At 39.8% G+C, this 19,136-nt stretch overlaps 1 protein-coding gene across 29 annotated transcripts in view; it reads left to right on the top strand.

Moving 5' to 3' along the window:
• macf1 (microtubule actin crosslinking factor 1) overlaps positions 1 to 19,136 on the top strand; it is a 437,138-nt gene that overhangs the window by 311,152 nt on the left and 106,850 nt on the right. For all 29 annotated transcript variants that reach the window (XM_033045293.1, XM_033045299.1, XM_033045287.1 and 26 more), the window contains 4 exons: positions 655 to 784; positions 2,800 to 2,999; positions 4,443 to 4,938; positions 6,621 to 8,092. In XM_033045293.1, coding sequence (XP_032901184.1) covers positions 655 to 784; positions 2,800 to 2,999; positions 4,443 to 4,938; positions 6,621 to 8,092 — 2,298 coding nt within the window. The remainder of the gene's footprint in view (positions 1 to 654; positions 785 to 2,799; positions 3,000 to 4,442; positions 4,939 to 6,620; positions 8,093 to 19,136) is intronic.

Here is a 19,136-nt window from a genome sequence, read left to right as displayed (position 1 = left end):
GAGGGGGCGGGGGGGGGGGGGGGGGGGGGAGAGAGAAGGGGGGGGAGAAGGAGTGGAGACACTTTTAAGATGCCAGACAACTTTTAATAAAGTTTAGCGGGCATTTAACATTACTTACCTTTTTTTTCTCAACAAACTATTACCTTCAACTACCTTTGATTACCTTTGATTACCTACGATAGCATTACGACCTACTACGACCTACCTCGACTAAACCTACGAGTAAAAAAACATCGATTTTTTTTCCATGGCGACCTTTTTTTACTCGCGGGCATTTTTCAGCTTCGAGTACGTGGGGACTACTCTCGAGCATGAAGGAGAGTTACAAAGACCTCCTAGGACTTTCATCAAATATTGTCCATGATTAAAGAATTGGGGAGAAATACTATGCTTAATTTCTTTAATGTTATAAGCTTTACAAAAATCTCACGTACTCCAAGTTAATGTGTAGTTCATATTGAAAAGAAGAATTGCGTTTTGAAGTAAATCAGGTATACTTGATACTCGAAGAGTAAACACACATTGAAAAGTGCAATGAATTGTACCTTTACAAAACTCAAAGGGTGAATGTTGCAAATAACAACCCCGCTGCTGCCTTTAATCAAAGCACGTTTGCAAAGTTGTTGTAAATCACTGGAATTCTCTTTGGTTTAGGTACATCTGGCTGAGCTTGAACAGAATTCTGATAAGATTAATAAACTTAAAGAGACATTGAAAGGCTTACTGAAGAAAAATCCAGACTCGCCCGAAGCCAAGAAATGGACGGAAATGCTGGAAGGAATAGGTAAAGCCAATGCAGTGCCAACATGAATGTTTCAGTTTATAGAAAACTTTGCACTTAACATTTTAAGAAGCAGTAAGAGTGTTGTAATATGAAATCTGGACTATTACTTTGGTGTAAGCTAAGCAGGGAAAGAACAATTTGAACTAAAAAAGTACTTGAGTAACTCAGGGGGTCAGGCAGTTTCTCTTGAGAACATGGATAGGTGACATTTTGGGTCAGGTCCCTTCTTTGGACGTGAAGAAGGGTCCTGATCCAAAATGTCACCTATCCATGTTCTCCAGCGATGCTGTTGGACCAGCTGAGTGACTCCATCACTATGATTTTTGTAAACCAGCATCTACAATTCCTTGTTTCTCCAATTTGAGTTCCTTTATACAATTGTGGGGAAATTTAGTCTTGGAATCTTGATCAAGAACAAGAGAAGTTAAGTGAAAATAAATGATTTCTGGTCGTTACAAGAAATACATTGGTCATTTAACTGCACACTGACAATTGTTATAAATAATTAAAAGCTAAGGTCATGCTTTCACAATATTCCCTCATTCTTAAATAACTAATCGATACTAGGGTTCGCCAAATATGGATTCAGTTCTCATAATAAGAGAACGGATGTTTTAAAGGCATTGATTAAAATGGAAATTATAACACTAGTGATTTTCCAAAAAATACATTAAATATTGGTAGCTTCCTTAAATCTTTTAAAATAAATTAATGACTCCCACAAATACAATATATTTCATTGATTTTCTTAACTCTTGAGAAAGAGTATAGAAATTCCATCTTTGTGCTGAATGCCATTGTAGTACGAGTTGTTTGTTGTATTTCCCCCTCAATAGTCTGGCCTGCACCAGTCAGTAATTGTAAGGAACTGAATGTCGACAGGTAAAGACCATCATTAGTCATTATTTCAACACCAAGCGTCTAAGGCCTCTTTCTGCATCTCATTTTAAACTCATCTGCTATCCTTGTATGTTGTCTTGCACATTATGAAATATATTCGGTAACATTGGCATTGACATCCTGTGTTCTAAATCTTCCTCCGATAAATATTTTAACGTTTGAAATCAGAGGATATATTGTTTTAAAGTGTTTCCATTAACAGACTGGACTGAGCTCTACACAATGTTGATAATTTGGAGATCATTTACTACCAGGCAAATAACATAAACATACTTGTTTCCCATGTTAGAGTCAGAATTGGACAGCATGCAAACAAACCCTTCGGCCCAACTTGCCCGTGCCAACCAAGATACCCCATCTGCACTAGTCCCACCCGCCCATGTCTGGCCCGTTTTCCTCCAAACCTTTCATAGAGTCAAAGAGGAAGAAGGAGGTTGTTAATTTAAACATGGAGAAAAACATCCTCTTGAAAAATACAATATTTAAAATTATTAGACGAAGGAGGGTCAGGATATTTTTAATATTTAGATAACGCCAAGTTCGGACTGATGTGAGAAGAAATTGGCCACAGTCGAATGACTGCAGTTTTGATCGTAAATCTGGTAAACTCATTGTGAGATGTTCCGGTCTAAATGTTAGTTTGGAGTTTCCAGCTTCCTTTATAATTTACATTAGGCATTTGAATTAAAGCATTTTTAACTCTGATTTTAAAGTTGTCTTAATGAAACACTGTAGAGTTTAAGTTAGAGATACAGCATGAAAACAGGCCCTTCAGCCCACGCTGGTTCTACGCTATCCCTCTTTCACATCCACTCCCCCACACAAGGGGCAATTTGCAGAGCCCAGTTAACCTACAAACCCGCAAGTCATTGGGATGTGGGTGGAGAAGGGGAACGTGCAATCTCCATACAGACAGCATCAGCGGAGTGCACCGAACCAGAGCTGCACCACTGTGCTGCCTGAGATGCAAATGTTTAAATCATATTGCTTTGCATTGATAGTAAGTGCAAAACATCTTATAATGGTAACATCAGAAGAATGAGCCAGTCTGTATAATATTTGCATGAAACCCTTCTTGGAATAAACTTATCATTGGTATTTGTGTTCTTTTTTAGAGTCAAAGTGGGCTCGTGCTAATCAGACAATAACACAGAGGCAACAAAAACTTGAAGAGTCAGCAGATCTTCTTTCAACTTTCCAGAGCACAGAATCACAGCTCAGTCCATGGTTATCAGAGAAAGAATTAATGATGAGTGTACTGGGTCCTCTATCGATCGATCCAAACATGCTGCATGCTCAGAAACAACAAGTGCAGGTAATATTTTTTTTATTCAAAAACTTTGAGAACTCAAAATTCCTTTGGTTTGTACTTGACTTTTAACTGCAGCTAAAGGTAAAAAGTAGAGTTGAAGCATTTACAAACTTCAAATATGGATTTAGAAAGCATATTTTGTGATTCATGAAAATAATTTGTCAGTGTTTCTGTACACAATATGCCTCAAGTGAAGTTTGATAGCAATGTTCATTGTTGGAGATGGCTTTGTAACCTGAAGCTAGAAACTGCAATGACCTTAGCAGTTACATTTGTCTCAAAAGCTAACATACTCCACCTGCAAATGTTGGTGATCAGTATAGGATCTACAGAATAAGTCCAAAATCAATGGCCAACATGGACTCGGTGGGCCGAATGGCCTGTTTCCAGGGTGTACCTTTCAAATCAATTCAATACTTGTTTCGGAAAACTACTTCAACACTTTTTTCCTACACCTGGATCCGGATATACAGCATTGTGACCATTCTTCAGACTCTGTACAAGGCTCCCGACCTGAAAAGTCACCTATCCATGTTCTGCAGGGATGCAACCTGACCCGCTGAGTTACTCCAGCACTTTGTATCTTTTTTTTATAAACCAGCTTCTGCAGTTCCTTGGTTCCACATGTCCACACGTAACTGGGCTAAATAGAGGTCCTATCCTAATCTGCATCACCTCCTTCAGCAAGGCAACCTTATCTAGAACACCATGAACTCCTAAACCTGGAGTCCTCTCCAGTTATACATCACTTACAGCTGTCAATGGAAACTAATACAAATGTAATTCATAGTGGTACAAATTAGCAATAATCTCTCTTTTTAGAGCAGGAGTCACGGTGTTAGTCACTTTTAGGTAGCTTTTACAGATGCACTGCATTGTTGAAATGGCTGGAGCTCAATGTAGGATAACAGCACAATCTTTGTTCTGCAAATATTAAATATCCATGTTTTTTTAGAGATATAGCACAGAAACAGGCCCACCAAATTTGTGCCGACCAGCGGTCACCCCATACACTAACACTACCCTACACAGTAGGGACAAATTTTTACCAAAGCTAATTAACCAACAAACCTGTAGGCCTTTGGAGTGAGGAAGGAAAACGGAGCACCCGGTGAAAACTCACTCGGTCATAGGGAGAACGTACAAACTCTGTACAGACAGCACCCATTGTCAGGATCGAACCTGGGTCGCTGCAAGGCAACAGCTCTACCGCTGTGCCACTGTGTAGCCCTCTTGGTTGCCCAAAGACATTTTTGTAACCTTCCTCCTCCCCATACTTGCTACATATCTTTGGCACAAGGATAAATGGACATTTCCCCAAGACAGAATCATTTTTTCGAATAAACACATTTCTAACCCAAGATGATGTACTACTGTGCTACAGAAGATTAAATATGAAATTGTTCCCAGTATCTCTAATTGAAGTTTTTGGTTTGTTTACGACAGTTCATGCTGAAGGAGTTTGAGACCCGCAAACCGCAATACGAACAACTTAACCAGGCAGCACAGGGCATACTCTGTGCTCTCGATGATGTGTCTCCGTCTGACAACCACGTGCGAGACCAGCACAGAGCCATCAACGACAAGTGGGATAACCTCACGCATCAGCTCAGCAGCCGTTCCAATCAGATTGATCAAGCCACCGCCAAGAGTACTGAGTACCAAGAGTTACTGCAGCGGCTCAGCGACAGAGTCAGGATCCTCAACCATAAACTAAACAGTCAGTCGGTGATCAGCACACAGCCCGACATTGTCAAGCAGCAGCTCGAAGAAATCAGTGAGATCCGTTCAGATTTAGAACAGCAGAAGGAACAGATTGAAGAAGCTCAGAATCTCTGCGAGGACCTCTCCTCCCTCATCGGTGAACAGTATTTGAAGGATGAGCTTCGTAAGCGGCTAGATGCGGTCTTGCTGCCATTTAATGGTCTTGAGGAGCGAGCAGGTTGGTATAGATACTGCAGATCTGTTTGTGTTATGCCAGAGGAACAAGATTATAATGTGATTTTGAGCTTCGTTAATCAATCACATCAATGAAGGTTTCTGTAATTTTTCACGCAGTGGCCTTTTATTTCAGGGACAATCCACTCTCCCTTCAATTTATAACTAAAGCCTTGTACTAAAGAACTTACCTGATATATTTCTAATGGACCAAACCACTTAGAGCTTGTACAATCTAATCTCTTTCCGCAATTGTTTTTAGTTTTAGCTCCTGCAATTGCTATTTCAGATTTGCTCCCTTTTTAATCTTCTGCTTAGAAAGTTCATATTTATGAGTTAAATCCTCTTGCCAAAACTTAGATACACTAGTGTGTGATCCTTGAGGATGGGAGTCAACAAACTGAGTAGCAGTGGGACACAAATTGCTGGAGTAACTCAGCGGATGAGGCAGTATCTCTGGAGAACGTGGATAGGCGATATTTTGTGCCAGGACCCTTCTTCAGACTCTTGTGCCCGAAGAAGGCCCCCAACCTGAAACATCACCTCTCCATGTTCTCAAGAGATGCTGCCTGACGCGATGAGTTACTCCGGCACTCTGTGTTCTTTTGTGTAAACCAGCATGCACAGCGCCTTGTTTCAACATTTTGACTGCACTTCAGTGGAGAGCTTTGCTCTGAAAACCTATCCTATCGTGATTTAACCTCCATGAACATTGGCTCGCAAGTGTGGTCACTTGACAAAGTAAAGAAGAGAATCTGGTTCTATTCTCCCCCTTCGTAGCATAGACACACTGAGGTATGTTTATTATCCCAATCACTCCCCAGGTAATATGAGTTAAATTAGTCCATCTTCTGATTTGAACCTCAGATGTATTTATCTGGTGGCATTAATTAAGAATCCTTAAATTGGGATTTTTGAACTGTTGACTTTATTTATATTTGAACTTTAGCTTGTAAGGAAATTAATGTGAACAGCTGCAGATAAACTGTACATTCCCAGGTTAAAAACCTCATTCATAACATTCAAGGAGAAATCTAAGCAATTTGGTAAAGAATATATTTAAAATTAGTAAATGTTCATAACTGTCCTCATTGCATGTGCAATGCTAAAATAGTTGAAGGACATTATAACCACATAATACACACATCTGCCTTCAGCCACATGTGAATGTTCTGTCAAATGGTATGCATCACAATGGAGGGGAAATGTAAAGCTTCTGTGCCAAACATTGAGAGCGCTTGCAACGTGCAACAAAATTCCATTTACTGATTATTAGTTTTAATCCAAAGTTTAGTCTTAACTTTTTCCAAGTTATTTATGATAAATCAATGGTCTACAGGCATTAAAAGCCTTGAAGTTATAATCTATGATACATATTATTATAAAGTCAAAATAGGGCTTGGTCTTTTGGATCATAAAAAGCTTATTTTTTTGGCTTCCACAGCTTTGGGTTATTCAGTATTTCATTGTTTACAAATGTGAGAAGTGGTGGTCAGCTTATCTGTAAATATTAACTAAACATTGTATTCCGAAGATTAGTTTTGGTTACAGATTGCAGTGCTTTAGAAAATATACTCTTACATCTATAGTTTGGCGAATTGGAGGAATACTACCAATTCAGAGTTAATGATGAAGCGATAGTATTAGTTATGACACGACATGCCTTTAATGATTTGTCATCTCCAGGTGATCGCATAAATCAACTACAAACAACTCTGGCCAGTTCGCAGCAGTTTCAACAAACCTTTGACGAGCTCAGGCTGTGGCTGGATGAGAAATGCAGCGAGCATTCAAGGAAACCTCCCGTGTCTGCAAACCTTGACATTTTACAATCTCAAATCAGTGAACAGGAGGAGTTCCAAAAAAGCCTGAATCAGCATTCGGGCTCCTATGAGATGATCTTGGGTGAAGGAGAGTCTCTGGTCCGAAGTGCTCAGACAGGTGAAGAAAAGACGAATCTTCAGAGTCAATTATCAACTCTTAAAGGGCAGTGGGATGAGCTCTGGAAGCAGGCAGCAGGTAGATATTCGAAACTCAAAGACTGTGTTCAAAAAGCACAGAAGTACAGGCAGTACATGGAAGAGCTGCTCCCATGGATAGAAGAATGTGAATTTAAAGTGGAAGAACTGGAGATCACCATTGATCCAGCACAACTGAACTCTTCCTTAGCTAACGCAAAGGATCTACAACATGATGTAGAAAAACATCGCTCGCCGCTGGAAATGATGAACACTGCCGCTGACATCCTTGTAGATTCCTGTCAGGTGGATGAAGAAGATATTAGGGATGAAAAAACGGACATAAACCAGAGGATGGACATCGTTACAGAACGACTTCAAGCCAAAAGTGAATCAATTGAAGAAATGGCCCAAAGGTTGAAAGAATTCCAGGATTCCCTGAAAAGCATTCAAATGAAGCTTGATGGCACTAAACAGCAGCTTGAAATATACGATGCTCTTGGACCACAGGCCTACAGCAATAAGAACTTGGAAAAGTTGAGGACTCGTCAGGAATCGCTTCAGATCTTGGAGTCGCAGGTAGACTATCTGAGAGACCTGGCTCAAGGACTGGCAGAAGATGCCCCTGATGGTGCGGATTCATCACGGCTCCTCCAGCAAGCAGAGTTAGTTCAGCAAGAATATGGCAGTGTAAAAGAGAGAGTGAATGAAAGTTGTTTGGCGATGGAAAATAGACTTCAGGGAATCGGACATTTCCAGAACCATATTCGGGAAATGTTTTCACATCTTGCAGACTTGGATGACGAATTGGACAGCATGAGTCCCATTGGGAGAGACCTAGACAGTCTGCAGTCACAGATTGATGACATTAAGCAGTTTATCAGCAAACTTAAAGAATTAAAGAAAGATATTGAAAGTTCAGAAGAAAAATGCAAACAAATGCTGGAGGAGGAAGGTAGTCCAGATCTTCAGGGGCTGAAACGAGAGCTTGAAGCCTTGAATAAACAATGTGGTAAACTGCTTGAACGTGGAAGGAACCGGCAAGAGCAAGTGGAGATGACTGTGGGACGTGTTGAAGACTTTTATGAGAAACTCAGAGAATTAAATAACCTTCTAACCAAAACTGAAGAGGGCGAGGAATTGCAAGGAAACGTGGGCACAGAAGTTGACGTTATCAATCAACAGCTGGCCAACTTTAAGGTAAGATTTGTTCAACTCTGCCTAGGGGCACTTACAGTCCTTGAACTTCTCAAAGTGATGAACAAATTCGAACTTTGTTTAAAGCTTTTTAATTGTTTGAACTGTTATTCAAATATGCCCTTTTATTCCTGCGTCAGAATTTAAGCCTCATTTGCTTTGATGTTGAGTTTGAGCTTTAGTTTTTGTGGCCGTGTGTACAATGAATATTATTAAACCTCTCAAAACTAGATCTTCTAATTAGCTGGATCTTCAGGTCTAGGTGTTGTGAGTTGCTTATATAACAGGGACAGGATCATTCACAAGCATTGGCTGAAGGATCAAATGGTCTCCTGTGCCAATAGAATTGCAGAAAGTTATGAATAAAAACAATTCCAGTTTTTAACCATTGCAATTTTAGGAAAGATTAGGCCCCAAGTAAATAGAACTACAAAAATGCCTGAAAGAATATAAAAGACCCATCAGCCATTGCTTGCTCCTGACAGTAATTTTACTTAAGATAGACACAAAGTGCTGGAGTAACTCAGTGGTTCAGCAGCATCTCTGGAGAAAAAGGATGGGTGACATTTCGGGTCATGACCCTTCTTCAGTTTTACTTTGTCTACTACTTTGCCTTTTGTTCACTAAATGCTCCCTATTATCATAATTTAAGGAAAAGCTTGCATTACCTTTTCAATGAAACATTCTAGATCATGATATCTATACGTTAAATAATTTTCTGCTATCTCCTTTAAGCCCTTTCTGTCCGAAGGAGTGCTAAACTAGGTTAGAATACATCTTGAATTTGCACACAGCTGTAAGCTGCCACTTGGACTAATATAGTGGTAACAAATCTAAAGGATACAAGTACCACACATCTCCAATGACCAAAGATACATTGTTCTGCTAAAAGTGAGCACTTGGGGTGGGGATTAAGGTTGTCAGGTCCACCACCTGCTACTCTCAGAAAAACGTCGGCGTTGTCGTGAAGAAAGAGCGTCTTGACGTCACATCTTAACTGTTTGGGAATCAACAGCAGCTCCCCAGGAATTGACCTTTAAACCAAGGCAGAAGCTGCCTTTCAATTTCTACAGAAGGCCAGCTGTTAACCATATAACCATATAACAATTACAGCACGGAAAACAGGCCATCTCGGCCCTTCAAGCCCATGCCGAACACTTATTTTCCCCTAGTCCCATCTACCTGCACTCAGACCTTAACCCTCCATTCCTTTCCCGTCCATATAACTATCCAATTTATTTTTAAATGATAAAATCAAACCTGCCTCCACCACTTCCACTGGAAGCTCATTCCACACAGCTACCACTCTCTGAGTAAAGAAGTTCCCCATCATGTTACCCCTAAACTTCTGTCCCTTAATTCTCAAGTCATGTGCTCTTGTTTGAATCTTGTTAAAATGAGATTGAAGACCATATACGCAATAGAAGATTTGTAGTAAATCAACGTTATTCATGCATTGCTCATCAACTAATGTTACTGCCCAGTATATACTAATGTGTCATATATACTTAGAACACTATTACAACTTCTGTAAGCAAGAAATGCCTCTATGGGTTCCCAATTACATTGTAGAAATTAGTTTCACATAAAATCCCATCGTATCTCACAAACGTTTGATCTCCTGTTAGAATTTCTATACCCTAACTTTTCCAACTATACCTCATTGATTCTCATCTAAGTTAACATTTTGGTAAACCAGCTCTCCCATCTTCACTTTTTCGTTTTGTTTAATTGGTTAAATGCGCAAAAGAAATGGCTTCAAAGATACTGTGCTAATAATAACACATATCTCAAATGAGAACTCTTAATGTATTATTGAGATTCCTTAGTTTAAATCGTTGTTTGTGTGAACCTTGGAAAAAAAATGGATGAAGCGGACATATTACGCCAAACACTTCCATTACCTGATGAAAATTGCATTAATTCCATTAATGAGCAACTGGCCTGAGCTAGCTTGTTATTCTGTTTTTAAAATAGCGCGCAGAATCTGTCACCTGTCTTCAGCTATTTGTGTTCCTCCCCAATTCTTGACATAGCAGTCAGTGTCTGGAGTTGTACAGCTCTACGCCTGTTGTCTCAGGACCCCGCCCTATTGAAGCATGGCCTGCCTTGAATATCATGGCTTTTCTATTTTTAAGAAGTGATGCAGAGTAGAGAGCATTTAACAGCCGCCTTAATGGCTCCATTCTTAAAAGATTCGATCCACCCATAATTGAAGTGATCTAAAACCTATGTTGTTTCAATTGTGGGATTTTCCCTCTCACAGCCTTTTTTGTTTAGATCATTCATTGCCCTTATGCTGCCCTTTGTGTAGGCACTCCCCGAGGAATGCATCCACAGGTGTAATTGCTCTTCAGTGTCTGCACATGTTGAACCCCAGACAGTGATTGTTAGAAGGCTATTAGAGTGCATGGCACGTCACAATCTGAACTAACCTGAAATCAGGATATTTGCTCCCATTGTAGGATCACTGAATAACTATATTTTGGGCAACGTTATCTGTTTATTTTCCCTTCCCTGAACCATGCAAGTCAACCCCAGTTGTAGAGTCCATTGAGTGGATGAAATAGAACAGTACAGAACATGAAAAGGCCCACTTTATTTCAGAATGCAGATTAAAATGGCATTTTTGCAAACAACATGCATTTCTCAGAACATACTGTCACCAGAACTCTGAATTTTAAAAGAAACCCCATGCTTGTGTTTTTTTTTCAGGCTTCATTTAATCTAGCTAGGAATTACCACTCAATTTCATCATTAAAATAATCAATCATGCACATTTACTTCAAACCACCCACAAAGGCAGGTTGAAGTTTCTAACAGTTTACAATTGAGCCGTAATAATCACTTTCTCATCTGAAAGGCAATTTTAAAATAATGAAAATAATTGATAATTGGTTGTTTTGATCAAAAATAGTTGTGTGATTGCACAGAAAAATAGTTTAATTTTATAACTTAATGTAGCCTCTTTTTTCATGTTCATTGTCTGCTCAATCAAACACTTAGTGTCGTAAATAAAGTATTACTTGCTAAAATAATTACTCTAGATTGTTAAGGTTCACCTCTGTGGCAGGCAAAATATTCCTTTATACTATTTTCACTTGAGAAAATGATCTTGTATAACTTGGGAAGTAAGTTAATAGTTAAAATAAATATTTTTATTAACCTTGGTTCATTTGGTTTTACCATTGTTAGAAAGTATTTGAAGAGAATGACTTATCTCTTTAGGTTGTGATGCCTGTAGATAAAGCAACAATTTATCATGAATACATATGTTCTTCAGACATCAATTTACCAACATTTCAAAATTGCCCTCATACAATTTATCTTTTTTACAATAATCCATTACTTTACATATATTTTGTATTTAAGTGGCTTCTCGCAGAGTATTTTATTCCATGTAACATTTCCTCTTACTGTTTCTTTGTTTATGGCACAAAAACTTGCTTTAAAACCCTATACTTGTTAATAGTGTCACAAATATTCAGCTGCGGATCAGTACACAAAAGCCATACCAGCTTATAAATAGAAATGTTATGAAAATAACTGCCTTGACATGTTGATGCAGTGCAGGAGTTGTATTCTACTTTCAAATGTAACTTCATAACAGCAGTCGCTATTGTTGTGTGAAGTTGTTCAGTGATGCCTTCAGCCAGTTTATCGGTGATCAGTCATCCATGTCGCACCATGTGAGGTGAAGTTAAACTCTCTACATTTACTATATTGTGGTGTCACCTCTTATAAACAGTGCAGGGCAGAGGATTAAACTGCTTTGGCAGCCTACGTGGCTTAGTGTAGTTTAGATATACAGCATGGAAACAGGCCCTTCAGCCTACCGAGTCCATGCTGACCAGTGATCATCCATACATTAGTTCTATCCTCCTCAATTGGAACAATTTGCAGAATCCAATTAACTTATAAACCTGCATGTCTTTGGAACGTGAGAGGAAACCGGAGCACCAGGAGAAAACCCTTGTGGCCACAGGGAGAAAGGACAAACTCTATACAGAAAGCGCCCGTTGTCAGGATCGAACATGGTTCTCTGGCACTGTAAGGCAGCAACTCTACCGCTGCGCCACTGTGCTGTTTCCAAATAGTAATGTTTCTGCAGATCATTCCAGTCATCTGCAAAACATTTGTCTATTTATTCATGGTGTTCTACAGTAAACAGTTCGACATGTGGACTTGGGCTTATTTTAGTTTTTCAAATCCTTAGAAGGATTAAACTACCTAATCAGGAATCTTAGGTATTTATTGCAAATATACATAATATATATTGTCACTTCTAAAGCCCCAAAGATTAAATCTTGGCCCTCTCTTTTCGAGTTATGGAGAGTCATACAGTTTGGAAACGCCCTTCGGCCTAACTTGCCGACTCTGACCAACATGTCCCATCTACACTAGTCCCACCTGCCTGCATTTGGCCCATATCCCTCTAAACCTGGCTTGTATATGTACCTGTCTAATTGCTTCTTAAATAATGTGGTAATCCCTACTTCAACCACCACCTCCGGCAGCTCGTTCCATACACCCACTACCAATTGTGTGAAAAAGTTACCCCTCGGATTCCTATAAAATATTTCTCCCTTCACCTTAAATCCAAGGCCTCTTATTCTCGATTGCCCCATTCTGGGCGAGACTCTGTGTCTTTCCGATCTATTCCTCTAATGAGTTTATCCGCTTTTGTGTGTACATGCATTCTAATAAGTGCTGGATGTCAGTCAATTCCTTCAGGCCACACCCTTGTTACTGGTTACATCCTTTATCCAACTGCCCTCCAACCCTATCCTACAAGGGAAACCATGTCTATGCAAAACTTTGGGATTACCTGCACCTTATCGTCTCCCTGCCCTCTTTGTTAAATCTGCCCTCGGTACGTTTCATCTTCAAATCTTTAAATCTGTGGATCACCGTTCATTTCGGGAATCAGACCAGTGCTCTGGTATATTACATTACTTCATAGTGCCAGAGTGATAGAGCATGGCAACAGGCCTTCCATCTTGCCAAGTTTACTCCGGCTGGAAACCTCCCTGAAAGACTAACCCTAAACAACCTACTTTATTCTCCACTCTTTCCCATTGCTCAGCTTCTACCACTAAGCTGCACATTACAACATTAACCTACAAAATCACACGGGAAATCAGAACACTCAAAGGAAACCCATGTTATCACTAAGGAGAGCATGAAAACTCCGCATAGACAGCACTATCGTTAAGACCAAGCTAATCAAGCTTTGAGGCAACAAATCTTCTCGCCGTGCTGCGCTGGTTCTGCTTTCGATCTTTTTCCATATTTACCGGTGTGCAGGCAGACGATCAAGCCCGAAGGGAAACTGAAATATTAGGAATGAAATGTTCATTATGGTTTGGAATTTTAAAAATTACTTAGCCTGTCCTTAATCCGTCTTGGGACACGTTCTTTGATAGCTGCGGGTACTGAAATGGTGTGCTGCCTTTGGGTTTTAAAGCATAGTGGTTAAGAGGATGCATTTTTGTGGGCTGAAGTGGAGAGATCAAATCTTACTTTTAATTATCCCCACATGATGTAATGTTTAACCATCTGAAGGAATGTTGAATTGTAAGTCATTTGTATAATCAACTGGTGATTTCAAAGTGAGCAAGGCGAGTGACGCATCTCCATTTACATTTTACTATGAGCGAGTGGAAAGGGAATTTTAATGTCAAGCATTGTAACCGTAGTGTTTAAGTTTGCTGAAGGGTTTTGGAATCTGATATAATAGGTCATAAAATAGATTTTTTTTAATTTAAAGAGGCAGTTTGGGATAGACATCTGTGCCTTCCTCTCTGGTTCTCTGCCGTATATTCTACTAAGAAGACATTGAAATTCGTGTATATTAACGTATAAAATTCTGCATCTAACATATTTAGCTTTGCTAAAAGGCGACAGACTTTATTTCTCAATGAGCTATCAACTGAATATTAAAACAGATAGGGTTCGCGAGCAATTGGAATACCACTTCGACCTGGGATGGTGATTCCAATTAGGTGTTACCTCCAGATTCATTTTTGTCACTGTTACTGCTGTGCTTATGTCCCATTGTTCCACTGTTAAGAAAAAGAATGCTGAGGCAATTCAATCACTCCAACCATTTCAACTACCACTAAAACTGTGTGTAAACGTGAGCATTTAGAGATGAAGTGATTTTTAATGCTTATGTGTCTGAACCTGGGAGGGTCAGTGAAAGATTAACTCACCATTTTAAAGCCCATTTTAGAGGCATTGCGCAGAATCGCACTCAGCCTATAAGCATCTGATACCTAACTTTTTATAGATTGGCTGCTGTGGTTAGAAATAGCAATGTAAAGAATTTTTTTGCATCATGAATCAGAAAATACATACCCATCATATTTTTCAAGAGCACCTTAAAATATTATATTCTGACTGCCTGCCATCGCCAAAAACGTTGTATGTTTCTTTGGCGCGCTCTTTGCACGATTATGATGCTTCATTGAGCAATGACGTTGGTGGCTTCAGTTTGCTTTAGAATACATCAGACCAATTCCCATGATCAGCAGTTCCCAATGTTATTATTTCCCAGTGCAACTTGTTTCCACTGCATTCAGTAGAGTCTGCGGATAAAGGAGAATTTCTTAAATCAGATGCTGTTCCCAATTTGACAATATTGGTGTTATAATATCATTCCATTTTTAATCCAATCTTTATTTGTACATCTAATAATGTGTGACTGTCCATGGTTGTATTAACCACCTCAAAATATTACCCTTCAAGGATCATCTTTTTCGTGAATAATATCCAATAGTTCATACAGATCAATAGTTACAAGATTATCGATGAATTTAGATATGATCATGATATTTACTCTGAATATTCAAATGGCCGTAGGTGTTTTGATGCTGTGTGTAATGCAAGTCATACTAACTGAGTTGAAATCAGCATTTGGAAACTAACCTTCCATAGTTCCACAATGGGCTTGTGTGACTTATAACAGCTTAAAAGTGTTAATAATGTCCATTTGAAAACACCATGCAATGAAATGAACATGGATATAATGTCGTCCTTTCTGTGTTTGAGGTTATTCTGACAGCAGGCAATTGTCTCGTTGTACAATGGTCTAACTGCAGGACAAATTCTCATCTCATCACTTGTGCACCTGGTTTCACTGTTTATTGTGAACAAATTAATGACTTTTTGCATGGCTGCTTTCAGTCTTGCTTTTAAAGGCATGGCTGCTTTTAATAGCAGATTTATATGCTTGTAATGTAAAGTTCCTCCTTTAAAGGTAATTTCTTTATATTTCAAGTTTCTTAAGTCTAAAATTCATCGATAGATCTTGGTGTTGTGACAATCTGCTGTTGAAATGTGGAGCAAGCTATTAATAAGTTACGATGCCAAGGTGCACTCTTGTTGACCTTTCTACGAGTCTTGGTGTTAACGTGTTTTTCTGCATGACAGACTCTGCTCGCTTACGAGTCTGATATCCCCACCTTCACTTGGTGGATTAAATTACCGACTGGCAGACAAAAAAGCAAGCAGTGGTATTCTAATTTCCTTGTAACTGTTGAAAATTCTTGAATCCAGACATGGCAACATTTGTGCACACTTTAAAACTAGGGAGATTATTGCACTGTAGAACATTGATTTAATGGCTTTCGTGTCAAGCCTCTAATAAGCAAAGGGCCAAACAAATGCAGTAAAGACGCTGAACAAATATTGTTGTAAATTAAGTAAAAATTAATTATTTTCTTAATTGAAAAAAAAATGCGTGCAGTGGTTTAAATGTCCAATAAATGAAGAAAGCCTGTGTAGGAAGGAACTGCAGATGCTGTTTACACTGAAGATAGACACAAAATGCTGGAGTAACTCAGCAGGACAGGCAGCATCTCTGGGTAGAAGGAATGGATGATGTTTTGGTCTCGACCCAAAACGTCACCCCTTCCTATCCATGATGTCTGTCCCGCTGAGTTTCTCCAACATTTTGTCATTATTAAATGATGAAAGCTTGTTCTTCCTCTTTGATTTTACTGCAAAAAAATCAAATGATTCCTTCCCATCCACTATGCTGTTCGGAAATGGTTATCTGTAGTTCATTCAGTAACTTAATAAATAAATATAATCACTCGGTGTATCACTTTACTATACCTCACAGATGCAAACAACCCTAGAACATGTTCCAATGAATGATCAATAAATTCATCTTGGGGACAGCATTGACTGGAATTAGCTGCAGAATCCTGAGCAAAATAAATGTTTGCCATGCTTCCCACTTCCTCTTCTAAAGCAAACTGTCTGGGATGAGAATTATTTCATTTTACTTAGTGTCATAGAGTCATAAAGTGATACAGTGTGGAAACAGGCCCTTCGGCCTAACTCGCCCACACCAGTCAACAATGTCCCAGCTACACTTATCCCACTTGCCTGTGCTTGGTCCATATCCCTCCAAACCTGTCCTATCCATTTACCTGTCTAACAGTTTCTTAAACATTGGGATAGTTCCAGCCTCAACTATCTCCTCTGGCAGCTTGTTCCATACACCCACCACCCTTTGTGTGAAAAAGTTACCCCTCGGATTCCTATTAAATCTTTTCCCCTTCACCTTGAGCCTATGTCCTCTGGTCCTCGATTCCCCTACTCTGGGCAAAAGACTCTGTGCATCTACCCGATCTATTCCTCTCATGATTTTGAACACCTCTATAAGATCACCCCTCATCCTCCTGCGCTCCATGGAATAGAGACCAAGCCTACTCAACTTCTCCCTATAGCTCACACACTCTAGTCCTGGCATCATCATCGTAAATCTTTTCTGAACCCTTTCAAGCTTGACAATATCATTCCCATGACATGGTGCCCAGAATTGAACACAATATTCTAAATGTGATCTCACCAACGTCTTATACAACTGCAACATGACCTCCCAATTTCTATACTCAATACTCTGACTGATGAAGGCCAAAGTGCCAAAAGCCTTTTTGATCACCTTATCTACCTGCGACTCAACCTTCAAGGGATCATGCACCTATACTCCTAGATCCCTCTGCTCTACATCATTACCCAGAGGTTTACCATTTACTGTGTAGGTCCTGCCCTTGTTCGACGTCCCAAAATGCAACATATCACACTTCTCTATATTAAATTCCATCAACCATTCCTCTGCCCACCTGGCCAATCGATCCAGATCCTGCTGCAATCGTTCACAACCATCTTCACTATCTGCAAAACCACTAACTTTTGTATCATCAGCAAACTTGCTAATCTTGCCCTGTATGTTCTCATCCAAATCATTGATGTAGATGACAAACCATAACGGGCCCAGCATCGAACCCTGAGGCACACCACTAGTCACGGGCATCCAGTCTGAGAAGCAACCTTCCACCATCACCCTCTGCTTCCTTCCATGGAGCCAATTTGCTATCCATTCAGCTATCTCTCCTTGGATCCCGTGCAATCTAACCTTCCAGAGCATCCTACCATGCGGAACTTTGTCGAATACCTTACTGAAGTCCATGTACACAACATCTACAGCTCTGCTCTCATTAACCTTTTTGGTCACGTCTTCAAAAAAATCAGTCAGATTTGTGAGACACGACCTCCCACATACAAAACCATGCGGACTATCCCTCATCAGCCCTTGCCCATCCAAATACCTATATATCCTATCCCTCAGAATTCTCTCCAGTAATTTACCAACTACAGATGTTAAGCTCACCGGCCTATAGTTCCCAGCATTTTCCATGCAGCCCTTCTTGAAAAAAAGTACAACATTTGCCACCCTCCAGTCTTCCGGCACCTCTCCTATATTTAAGGACGTAAATTTCAACCAGGGCTCCCGTAATTTTCTCTCTAATTTCCCACAATGTCCTCCGATATATCTGATCAGGCCCTGGAGATTTGTCAAGACAATGTAGGACCTACAGACTCTTCCACAGATGGACTAGTTGCAGGCAAACAGCTCGGAGAAGTAAATGGTTGAGTAGGTGGTAAGGTAATCCTTTGTGTTCCAAGAGGTTCTCAGTACCACCCAGAATGCTCCTTCTCCATCTTAAGAATTCATGGGTGAGAGATTCCTTAGAGTCAGTGGAGATGGTGAATTTCTTCAAGGAATACATCTGTAGATCCCATCCATTCCCTGCCATGAAATCTTTTCCCACGGAATAGTGTCTGTTTCAGGAGTCTACTGTCAGAAATGCAAACATCGTGGCATGCCTAACCTAGTCAGCAAAGTGATAATAGGGCTTCAGCACAGCGTTGGTCCAGGATAGTAACTCTGGTCCACTTGTTCTGCCAGTGAATTTGGAAAATTTGTTTGGACACCATTGTAGGTAATGTAAGGAGGGCACTGACCTCCCACTCATGATCCAGTTATGTCTGCTAAGTAGATATGTGGCAGCACTGGTCTCTAAGATCAATGGAATTAGGGAGCCAAGAGAGAAGCAATGCAGCTAAAATGGGAACTAAAATGCACCAAAATTATTTATTAAGTTTAAACAATAAGCTGTGTCTTTTGGCAGAGATACAAACAGCACCATGAAAATACAAAACTATGCAATGTGTCATTCTAAAGAATCTTTAAAATTACTCCAACGCTTTATGCAACTATTGATATTTCTATCGTTTGATGTTCTATCTTGATTGGCGCATCTGAATTTTAAATGTCAGGTATTTTATTCAACTACGCTTGCTTTGAATGTTGAAGCCTCCAGTCAAATGGTTAATTAGAAGACTGGAAGTGCGATGCTTCCACCGAAGACACAGGACTCGGACCTCTCCTGTTTCCTCGGTAACCGTTGATAAACTTCAGTGCGGCCGATCAAATTTGCCACCAACTGAGCACGTACTAATTGGGGAAGGTGGGAGAACTTTGCAGGGGGGATAAATTGTATTTTTATACCTTGCTAGTACTTTAGACTGGTACGTTGGTACTTGCAGTTGTTATTGCCAGTGCTGATGTTATGTTGGCTTTTAGTTTAAAAGAAGCGCATTTATGTTGAGATACAAACGCAGAATGTTTCTTCGCACTTAGGTTTTCAGGTGTGTGTGTGTGGTGCACCCCAGCTTGGATACATTGATA

This window comes from Amblyraja radiata, chromosome 27 (genome assembly GCF_010909765.2).
Source record: "Amblyraja radiata isolate CabotCenter1 chromosome 27, sAmbRad1.1.pri, whole genome shotgun sequence".
Taxonomy (NCBI): domain Eukaryota; kingdom Metazoa; phylum Chordata; class Chondrichthyes; order Rajiformes; family Rajidae; genus Amblyraja; species Amblyraja radiata.
Note: the sequence above shows the minus strand (reverse complement) of the source record. Positions and strands in the feature narration are given on the sequence as shown.